General features: G+C 45.0%; 1 protein-coding gene across 1 annotated transcript; it reads left to right on the forward strand.

Annotated features, from left to right (window-relative positions):
* Positions 1 to 245: 245 nt before the first annotated feature.
* Bcl10 (BCL10 immune signaling adaptor) lies at positions 246 to 9,230 on the forward strand. The gene is made up of 3 exons (XM_051194823.1): positions 246 to 357; positions 6,242 to 6,530; positions 8,783 to 9,230. The coding sequence occupies exons 1-3, from the start codon at positions 301 to 303 to the stop codon at positions 9,133 to 9,135; spliced, it is 699 nt and encodes a 232-aa protein (XP_051050780.1). The 5' UTR covers positions 246 to 300; the 3' UTR covers positions 9,136 to 9,230.
* Positions 9,231 to 10,926: the final 1,696 nt, after the last annotated feature.

Genomic DNA, 10,926 nt, shown 5'->3' on the forward strand with positions numbered 1-10,926 from the left:
GAAGAAGGGAGGAGGAGGAGCAGAACCTCGGGCTAGCGCCGATTGGCTGGCCCGCGTGTGGGGCGGGGCCTGGAGGTGGCCCCGCCTCGCCGAGGGGTGGCGCCTGGCGGAGTGTGTGGCTCCTCGGGGCTCAGGGGCGGAGCCGGAAGTGGGGCGCCGAGGTTCGGCACCTCTGCGTTCCGGGAGCCGGCGGTTCCCCCCGCGTCTGCCCCGGGCCCGCCGAAGTCCCAGCTGGGGTCCCGGAGAGCGGAGCCTTCCGCCGGGGCGGGCCGGAGGGCCGCCGCCATCCCGGCCTCGGCCATGGAGGCTCCTGCGCCGGCCCTCACAGAGGAGGACCTCACTGAAGTGAAGAAGGACGTGAGTAGCTCGGCCGGCCGGGCGCGGCGGGGCGGGCGGGGCGGGCGGTGGGAAGCGGAAACCCGGGCCCGAGCGCCGGGGAACGGCCTGCCTGCGTCCCGGGGCCGCTGGGAGTGACCCGCCCTGCCGATCCCCCACCCCACCCCGCCGAAGCGGCCGGGTAAGCGGCTGCCTGGGGCACACCTACCCCGGGCGGGGGCTGCGGGAAGCCGGGCGGCCAGCACGGCCCGGAATTCCCCCGGTGAGCGGACGCCCACGCACAGCCGGCGAGGCCCGGCGGCCAGGTGGAGGTCTGGAGCGCGCCGGGAGCCGAAGTGCACGCTCCGGCTCAGACCGCTCGCAGCTGCGCATGCACCTTACATTTGAGAAGACTGACTCGGGGCGCGAGGTGCCTCGTTTTGTTTTGTTTTTTGTTGTTGTTGTTGTTGTTTTGTTTTTATTTTACTCTAGTTACGTGTTTTGCCAGAAAAAAAAAGAAAACATCAGATGAGCACCACTTAGATACTATACGTGAATTCGCGTTAAAGACTTCGTTCTTTCTTAGCGCCGTAGGCAGTGCCTTGAAAAGTCAACTTTGCGAACTTGACAGCAAGTTGTCGAAGACGTTGGCTGCTTCAGATCCCTTCCCCCCCCCATACCTTAGCCCTTGTACGGTTTATTGCACTGTAGCCATGATTAAAATTGGCGTAGTTGACTGTTCCCTTGTTCAGTGCAGTTGGTGGGGCACTTCCTGTATGGAAAGCTTCTTTGCATTCTACTTGAGACTAGGTCTTTGACAACTACCGTAGTCCTATTTAAGACGCCAGTAAAACCATGCACTTAGAGTGTGGTGCCCGTTCTCCTAGTTTCACGCAGTCTTGGATTTTCTCACAGTCCTTAAACTAACCTGTAAAGGAGAGAATTGCTTTGCATTTTGTAGCTGGCAAAGCAGGACAAGACCTGCCTGTAGATGAGTACTGCAGACCTTTGTCACTGCCCCAGTTGCTTCCTGACAGTTCCAGTTTAGACCTGTATCAGATGGTCACAGCCGTAGAGAAACTAGGCATGAGCTTCAAGGTGTCTATACAAAATGGTTTTCCTCAAATATTTATCCTGTTATTAAAACTGCTCATGGCAAGCTTGAAACATTCATCCACACAACTTGAACTTCCTTTTTCTCAACCTCAGACGTCTATTTCCAAGTGTTTACTAGGAACCACATTTTAATATTATACAAATTATTCTTATACTTTCAAAAACTGAACTTTTCATTATCCTTCCCCCAAAACTGCCTGGTGTTCCTTCAGTATTATCTGTCCTGATCAATGGTGGGAAGTTGTTACACGAGGCTCTGTCTGTTTGCAGGGTTTCCTTCCTGTGGTCAGCCATGGTCCAAAAATATTTAACGGGAATTTGACAAGTTTATGTGGTACAAGATGAGCACTGTTTTAAGTGGCATTATAATCATGTACCATCCACTGCATTTGGCCAGGGACATAAGTCACACTTCCCTGGTATATTACACTGTTGAGTGTTACCTGCCTGTTAGTCCCATAGTAGCTGCCTTGATAGTTAGATTAGTTTTTATGGCAGAGAGCTTGGGTATGAGGTTGGTACCATGAGATTTCAGACATCCCCTGAGAGTCTTGGTACATGACCTCCTCGTGTTAGTGGGGAACATTGTCCTGCTGCTAATCCCTGGGGACACCTGTGTCTCTAATGCTCCTCCCCTTTCTCATCTGTTTATTTAATATGAACTGGTTTTGGTTGAATTTGGTTCATTTTAACAAATAGAGATTCCATGGTACTCTGACAGTGAAATTTGGTTCTAACGATTAAATTAAGAACCAAGACAAAATTCTGTTTTTAAAATAGCACAATTTCTTGAATGAAGGGAAATAGCCATAGAGTGATATTGTAATGGATTTTCCAATTATCAGAACACTGCACCCTGAAATGCAGAGTATAGATCATTAAACAGAACATTCCTGCTTCTCATCTGCTCCAAATACATAGATCATTAAAGCTGAAAATACAGTATTATTCACATAGTCGTGCGATTATAAATGCAATCAGTGCTATGAAGACAAGCCCCAGAGCATTGTATGATGTGAGATGTCAATCTGTAAATGTTTCTCGTATTATTTAATGAATAAAACCCTGTTGGTCAATAGAAAAGCAAGATAGGAGGGACTAGTAGACAAGGAGAATTCTGGGAGATGTAGTAGAGAGAAACAAGATGTGGGACGGGACAAAAGTAAAAGGTCCGGACCCTTTCTCTGGGAAGGTAGACCACATGGAACACTTAGATTGGTAAATATGGGTTAATTAGTAAGTCAGAGCTAGCCAGTAAGAAACCATAGCCAATGGCCAACAGTTTCATAACTAATACAGTGTCTCTGTGTGTTATTGGGGCTGACGCTGCTTTGGGACCAGGCTGTCGGGAAAACTGCTCATAACGTAACAATTGTACTTCAGATAGGATGCTGGTCAGATGTGCCTGAAATTGGTTCCTGGCGTTGGTGACAGAGCTGCAGGAAGAACAGTTGAAGACGAAAAGAGTTTGACAGAGACCTAAGACAGTCAAGGCTTTGCAAGTTCAGAAAGTTGAAGGGAGGCAGAGGGTAACAAGACCACATGAGGAAGGAGCTCTAAGTAAACTCATGAAGGACTGGGTTTCTTCTGCTAGAAGAGGGTTGCTGGGGAAAGAATGGGGTTTTTCTTTGCTTGACTTTTTAAAGATCTTTCTGCCTCTTCTGTGGACCTCTAGGAGATGAGTAAAAATGGAAAAGATCATGAAAAGACTTGAATATATGTATGGAGAGATGGTGTTGATTTGGATCAGGATGAAGGCAGTAGGCCTGGGTGAAACAGAAGTTGGAGGTACATTTTAGGAGAATAGAAATAATGGGACTTGGTGGCAAACTGACATTGAGGAAGAGCAGGTGTGAAGGTCAGAAGAGAGCTGTAAAGTCGAAGTGCAAGTATGACATTGAGAAACTTGAGAACTAGCAGATGAGCTGTTTGAGGCCCAGAAAGAGCTTCCAGGTGTTGTCCTGCAGTCCCCATCATTTGGAGACTAAGGCAGAAGGATCACAAGTTGAGGCCAGGTAGGCTATGTAGCAAAACCCCAGAGAGGAGGTGAGAGGTGTTGAGAGAGTTTCATAGACATGGAAAGAAAATCAGGGCAGTGTCACATTTGTTCAACAAGGAAGATGTGTCTGGAGGAAGGGGTCATCAGCTGCGTCCCTGCTCTGAGAAGCCAAATAAGATGAAGGCAGAGGCAGGCAGATCTCTGTCGGTTTGAGGCCAGCCTGGTCTACAGAGTGAGCCAGGACTATACAGTGACACCCTGTCTTGGGGGGGGGGGGGGGACTAAGAAGAGGGAGGGAGGGAAAGGAGAGAGAGAGACTGGACTGGGCCTTCACACACATGGCCGCTGTTAGTCTTCTTAGATGGATTTGTCAAGGAAGTCCTTGAAGGCACAGTGGTTAGGTAATTTGTGCCACCTATCAAAGTATGTTGCAGAGCTAGGATTTTAACATCCTTTTATCTTATTCCAGAGCCATGTCATCTTCTTTTCTAGATTTTTTTTTTTTTTAATATGGGTGTTTTGACTATATGAATGTATATACACCATGTTTGTCCCTGGTATCCACAGAAGTCAGAAGATCTCATGTGGATCTCTGGAGCTACAGTTATTCGCCACTGTAAGCCTCCATGTGGATACTTGGAAGCAAACCCAGGTCCTCTACAAGAACAAGTGCTTTTTCTTAACCAGGAGCCATCTTTCTAGTCCCAGTGTTCTCAACATCTTAACCGTTGGCTGTGGTTCAGGGTTATCAGTAAGTCACGGGCAGAACACTGTTGCTGTGATTTATGTGACAATTCAGGTTTCTATTTTCTCCTGAAAATTTGTAAAAATCTAATATATACATACAGATAGACAGACATACATATATATGAAAGAGAACTTTGAGAAAGAAGAGGGAATTAGAAAATGTTGCTTTTGTGTTATCAGTCCCTACCGGATATAAAGGTCCAAGTCAGGCAGTGTCAGTAGTAGGTGCTGGAGTGATGGTGATAAGCAGGAGCCAGAGAAGAATTGGGGTTGACCGGACGGTAGTAATTCCAAGTGAGTTGAGCATAGGAAAATGACAAGGAAGATAAACTTAGTTTTAACATATTGAATTTGAAGTGCCTTGAGATGTCAAGGTGGAAAACATCTTAGTCACAGACATAAACTTGTGACATGTCAGCATGTGTGATGAAAATGGCCACAGAAGCTTTTCAAGTTCATCTTTTAAATAAGCTCTTTCATTCCACACCTACCTTCTGTGCTGACACTGTCGCGGTTTTCTAACTGTTTCCTTGCCCCTCAATGTTGGCTCCCCTTGTCCTTTTCTAGAAGTTTCCCTGTGCTTTATTTATGTATTTATACACATTTGGTGACTCCTGCTCTGGGTTACAAGATAACATTCGTCAGCATCTAACTCCAGCTTCCTTCCCAGCTTCCTTCCTTCCCACCCTCAGATGCTCACTGTAGCTCGGCATCTTCCCCGATGCGCGTCTTCATGCCTGGGTAAATTTCCCAGCCCCAGGTGGTTGTGCACCCGCGCTTTCCTTGTTCTTGATCAGCAATCGTTCTTTTTGGAGCTGAATCACGTGGTCTGATAATTACTGGCTTGTGTGAGCTGTGTATTCCCCAGCTAAGCCAAGAGCCCCTTTTATCCAGTGTTAAATCTTGTTCATCTTTTTATGTTCGTGCTAGGAACTTAAACATAGAAATTTTGCTGTGTGGCTAAATAAATGTGCGTGGGAATTCAGTAGATAAAAACCTCACTGAGACAACTTTCCCGCCATTTACTAACTAGGCTCTCCTGAAATCTTCCACTGCCTTTAACTCATTATAAATGTGAGGCAAATTCATCAGCATGCTCATTGTCTCCAACAGGATCGATCACATGCTATGTACCCTGCAGTTTCTAAACACTTTGCATATATTAATTTATTCCTCTGAACCATCACAAGTGGAAACAGCCAGAGCGGAGTTAAGTAACTTGCCCAGAGTCATGTGTCTAGTGAACAGGCATGAATATGAAATGACTGGCATCAGATTATCACCACCATCTATGAAGACAAACGTGGGCCTGATTTAAACACTACAGAGGATGTGTCTGAGGTGTTACATGCTACCTCATTGATGTGTGACTTTTTTGCTTGTATGGTTTAGTTAAAACTAATGAAAAGGACGAAAGATAAAAAATACATAGCGAAGGCCAGCCTGAACTAGCTTCCCTTATTCTAGGCTTTCCTCTAGTCTCCTTTTTTCTTCATCTTTTCCTGCACTCGCTCCTATTTCTTTATGGTCCTCTCGTACATTCCTTCCTTCTCTCTTCCGTGAAGACCGTCCCGGTGAGTTGTAGAGTTTTTCTGACATAAAGCAGAGAATATGGACCCTTTCAGGAATTTGGATTTTGTGTCTTTTTAATGGTGAGAGCTGCAAATTGTGAGAGTCCATGCCAAGTTGTCCTCCCCGGTCCTAATTCTGAAATTCAACTTGATGGTTACTAGAATGTAAAGAAATTTGTCTTATCTTTACCCCTGAGCTAGGTGAGCCTCTGCAGACTTCTTGTCTCTGCAGACCCTCCTCCAGTCTGCTGGGTCTTAGTGTGTGGAAAGATGAAACCAGGCAGAGTCTGAGGACTGCGGGACCTACTTGGGTCTGCCTGGCATCATCCTACTTAGCACACATTTTAAAGGGCCCATCCCTCCTGTCTTCAGAGCATTGCCTCATAGCGGTTAAGATTCCTAACTAATAACCAGTCACCACTGTGATTTTCCTATATGTTAACATTGAGCTTTCTTTCTTTTTTTTTTTTTTTTTTTTTTTTTTGTCTCTTAGGCTTTAGAAAATTTACGGGTTTACCTGTGTGAGAAAATCATAGCAGAGAGACATTTTGATCATCTGCGTGCAAAGAAAATACTCAGTAGAGAAGACACTGAGGAAATTTCTTGCCGAACTTCAAGTAGGAAAAGAGCTGGGAAGTTGTTAGACTACTTACAGGAGAACCCCAAGGGGCTGGACACCCTGGTGGAGTCCATTCGCAGGGAGAAGACACAGAACTTCCTCATTCAGAAGATAACGGACGAGGTGCTGAAGCTCCGGAATATCAGGCTGGAGCATCTCAAAGGTGAGTGATGCCGTGCAGGAGTTACAGCGCTTTTCAAAAGTGACAGTGACTTTCCCCCAAAAGTTAACGGGTCGGAGTTACATTGAATTTATGTTTCTTACCAGGTCCATTATCATGTCACAAAGGTGATACAGACCCAGTTGGCTGTGTTTGTATTCACTTAACAAAGTGTTTATAGAAGTTTATCTCTAAAATACGCCATAAACTTAATTCATTCAGAAATAAGCTCAGAAAACACCGTGACATTGCATTTTAAGAAGAGGAACTATGTGGCTTATGCCTATATTCCTAGATTTAGGAAGCTGAGGCAGGGCGATTACCAAAAGTTCAAAGCTAGCCTGGGTTACACTGTGGGTTCCAGGTCAGCCTGGAATGTAGAGTGTGACCCTGTCCTAACAACCGAAGAACGCTCTGTAAGTGGCAGGTTTTCGGTTTAACTGAGCTTTGTGATTTCTCCCACCAGTTGGCCAAAAGCAGTAATGGAACATGCTTATAAAAATCTTTCAGGGCTGGGTGTTGGTGGCGCACGCCTTTAATCCCAGCACTCGGGAGGCAGAGGCAGGCGGATCTCTGTGAGTTCAAGGCCAGCCTGCTCTACAGAGCGAGTTCCAGGACAGCCTCCAAATCTACACAGAGAAACCCTGTCTCAAACTCCTCCCCCTCCCCAAATAAAAAGAATCATTCATAAAGTGTATGTGGATTTAAACCTAAAACCAATCAGTTTGTGAGAGGCACGGGACCTGAGGCTGGCCAAAGGAGCAGGTCCCTCCCACTTCACCCTCAGCTCACCCTCAGCCCAGGGCACCGTGATGGGACACCGTGTGGAGCTGTCTGCTCAGTTTCACTCTCCAGGCTACTCCTCCCACCCCTCCCTTCCCTGATCTCTAGAGCACTGGGTCACACACAGCTTAGCGTATAACCGTGTCCCCGCTGCTCTCGTCATTGGCGATAGAGAAGTGTCACTTAAGGATCGGCCCAAGAAACTCGAATTGGGTGTCTTTGTTATGTCCCCCCTTCATGGGCTTTATAAACAGTGTCTGCGTCAGGTTTTATGTGACAATTGGGCAGGAGGATCTTTTCTCAAAAGACCAGTGAGATGGAGAGATGGGCTGGAGGGTGTGTCTAATATTGAAAATGGTGGCAGAAAAGATGACATGCCAATTTGCTTTTAGACATCTTTGGTTTTGTCAAGCCAGGGGTTCGTGTGCCTGTAGACAGCCACATGCAGGGTGTGACAAGTGTAACAGATGGTGCTTTTCTTCATCCTGTCCTGGAGTAATTGTCTGTTAGACCCATGGGACATGACGGCAGTCTGTGTAGGAGTCACACACTGCTGTGTGAGAACCAGGACAGTCACTGTCTGCAGCCCTGGAGCGATGCATGGCTCACCTACCTGTTTCTTGAACCCCAACAGTAACAGTGAGCATCTTGGGTGACCACATCATCCTCTTAAGTGCTGACACTGTTACTCAAGAACCAGGAATTGCTATTGATTGGCTTAAGATTTGAGGATATGCCTGATTACATTTTGTTTTTATCAAGGAAGAATATTTCTTAGATAAAAATCTGAATTCTAAGTCATCCTGTGCTGCTAACCTGTGCTGCATGGTAAAACCCTCTCTTAGTGGAAAAAAACTAGCTGTGAAAGTCACTTCCCTTATGAAAAATTATAGGAGCTGCTTTTTCCTTTTTCATATGTCTGAGCTGTTTGCCTGCACTTATGTACCTGGTGCCTGCAGAGACCAGAAGAGAGAATCAGATCCTCTGGAACTGGAGTTACAGTTGGTTGTGAGTCTCCGTGTGGATGTTGGGAACTGAACCAGGGCTCTTAATCCTGGAGCCATCTCTTGCTCTCCCCACCCCATCCCCATCCTTCAGCTATTGACTAAGTAATCATTGAATGTGAACAATGTGGCACTTAGTTAGGTCCCTTGAGATGGTGTCCTTAGCTTGGAGATGTAAACAGTGGTATTCTTGTCAGAAAAGCAAGTGAGATTTGAAGTGGGTTGTGATGAGAGCATCTGTATATCCTAGTCCTGAGCATCAGGACACACCCTGAATCCCAGGTCTTAGGAGGTGGTAGCAGGAACCAGCCTTGACTCCATAGTGGGTTCCAGGCCAGTCTGGGCTACATGAGACCCTGCCTCAAACAAGCTGTGGTTGTATTGTAGCTCACAGTCCAGGAGAAGTTACCAGGTGGGAGGGGAGGCCACATTGCCGTCCCTTTCTGACTTATCTCTGTTCTGTTGTAGGCCTGCAGTGCAGCAGCTGTGAGCCCTTTGCATCGGGAACCACCAACAACCTTTCTAGGTCCAACTCCGATGAGAGTAACCTCTCTGAAAAACAGAGGGCGTCCACTGTCATGTACCACCCAGAAGGAGAATCGAGCACCGCTCCCTTTTTCTCTACTGAGTCCTCTCTGAATTTGCCAGTCTTGGAAGTTGGCAGAACTGAAAATGGCAGCTTCTCCTCGGGCACACTTCCTCGGCCTGGGGACCCCGGGGCGCCCCCTCTGCCCCCAGACCTGCGGTTGGAAGGAGGAACTTGTGGAAACTCGAGTGACATGTTTCTCCCCTTACGATCACGAGCTCTTTCACGCCAGTGACAACTCACTGCCTAGTTTTGTTTTGTTTTTTTAACAGTGATGAAAAAATGTTGTAAATGATATAATCTTTTTATAAAAACCACTGTAACAGTTCACTCACATTTGATATGTCCTTTAAATCAGTGTACACATTCTCTGTAAATAGGATTTGGGTAAAGAAGCACGCTCTGGGGGCAGCTGGATGTAAATCATGGTCATGTACTTTTCCATATTGACCTTTTTTTTAATTTTTAGATGTTTAGTATTTTGTGTGTTATAAGACTAATTTTACAAGAATATTTCTCATTTTGAGAAATCAACTCATGGGCTGAGAATAATGTTTCTTCGCACATTTATGCTGCAAATGTTCAGTATGACCATCTTTGCCAGTGACCTGGCAGTGTGTTTCAGCAGTAAACTGTAGTGAGCTGCAGTAAAGCCAAGCCCTCGGAAAGCTGCCCATCACACGGAGTCTCCCGCCCCTTGGTTCTGAGAAGCCTTTGGGTGGCTGAGCCCCCTGTGACTCCGCTGGCCAAAATTCATTTTGTACTGCCCTTGCTCACTGATGTGACTGCCTTTGGATTTTACAGTCTATGTGTCATCATTCTTACCCCTAAACATACTGCCCTGAACCAGGTGGAGGTGTCCACGCCTTTAATCCCAGCACTTGGGAGGTGAGGCAGGCGAATCTCTGAATTCAAGGCCAACCTGATCTATAGCGTTAGGTTTCAGGACAACCAGGGCTACACAGAAAAAAACAAATATTATCCCAATAGGATATTACTTGTAATTAATTGATATTACTTGTAAGACCTGTGGGCCTTTCATTCTTTTTCAGTGAACACTGCTATATGGATAAAATAATTAGAATAATTGATTTTGGAATGTGTGACAATCTTGTTTTTAATATTTGTGTCAAGTAGCTACTAGCTACAGCTGTGTTTGCATTGTATTTCAAAGTTTGACTAACTTTACACTTTTAAAAAAACACTGATTGTCTTCATTTAAATTATAATTTTCCATATTTCCTGACATCCACCTCCTATATTTAAAAATTGAAAAATGAAAAGTTGCTATTAACAATAAAAACATTTTTCAAGGTAGTGATGTTTCAGAGTCAAAAACTTAAAATGTCTGACTTTTAAGTATCTAACCCTTTCTATACTAATTTCCAAAACAAAACAATATTTCAAAGCCAAATGTGGTGTGCAAGCCTGTGATTCTGCCACTTGGGAACTAGAGCCAGGAGCATAGTGAGTTTGAGGTTGCACACTGAGTTCAAAGCCCGAGTCCATAGCCATGCTGTCTCAGAAAGTGGCGGGCTGAGAGGAAGACAAGGGGATATAAATTGACAGGATGGCTTGACTCAGTAGGATACAATGTTACTAACCTGTGCTACATGGTAAACGTTACTTTTCAGGAATACCAGAGGAACACAGTATAAAATCATACTTTCCATTCATTTGTATTGCTTTAAAAAAAAAAAAAGCATGCTTTTTTTTTTTTTTTTGTACAGTTGTAGGTTTAACAGGGAAAAAAATACCAGAGGAACACAGTATAAAATCATACTTTCCATTCATTTGTATTGCTTTAAAAAAAAAAAAAAAAAAAAAAGCATGCTTTTTTTTTTTTGTACAGTTGTAGGTTTAACAGGGAAAAAAATGAGTGAAATATTGAATACCTCTTCCTGTTTTACATACTTACATTGATGTGCTACCTTGTTATGTTTGATTAACCAATATTGATATATTGTTTGTGGGGGGGTTTCTTTTTTTTTTTTTTTTTTTTTTTCTTTTTTGAGACAGGGTTTCT

This window comes from Phodopus roborovskii, unplaced genomic scaffold (assembly GCF_943737965.1).
Source record: "Phodopus roborovskii unplaced genomic scaffold, PHOROB, whole genome shotgun sequence".
NCBI classification, from domain to species: domain Eukaryota; kingdom Metazoa; phylum Chordata; class Mammalia; order Rodentia; family Cricetidae; genus Phodopus; species Phodopus roborovskii.

Excerpts from the sequence above, each read along its gene's own strand:
- Bcl10 (XM_051194823.1), top strand. The coding sequence starts at position 301 with ATGGAGGCTCCTGCGCCGGCCCTCACAGAGGAGGACCTCACTGAAGTG. Across the intron at positions 358-6,241 it reads TCACTGAAGTGAAGAAGGAC|GCTTTAGAAAATTTACGGGT; the intron begins GTGAGTAGCTCG and ends TTTGTCTCTTAG. Across the intron at positions 6,531-8,782 it reads CAGGCTGGAGCATCTCAAAG|GCCTGCAGTGCAGCAGCTGT; the intron begins GTGAGTGATGCC and ends GTTCTGTTGTAG.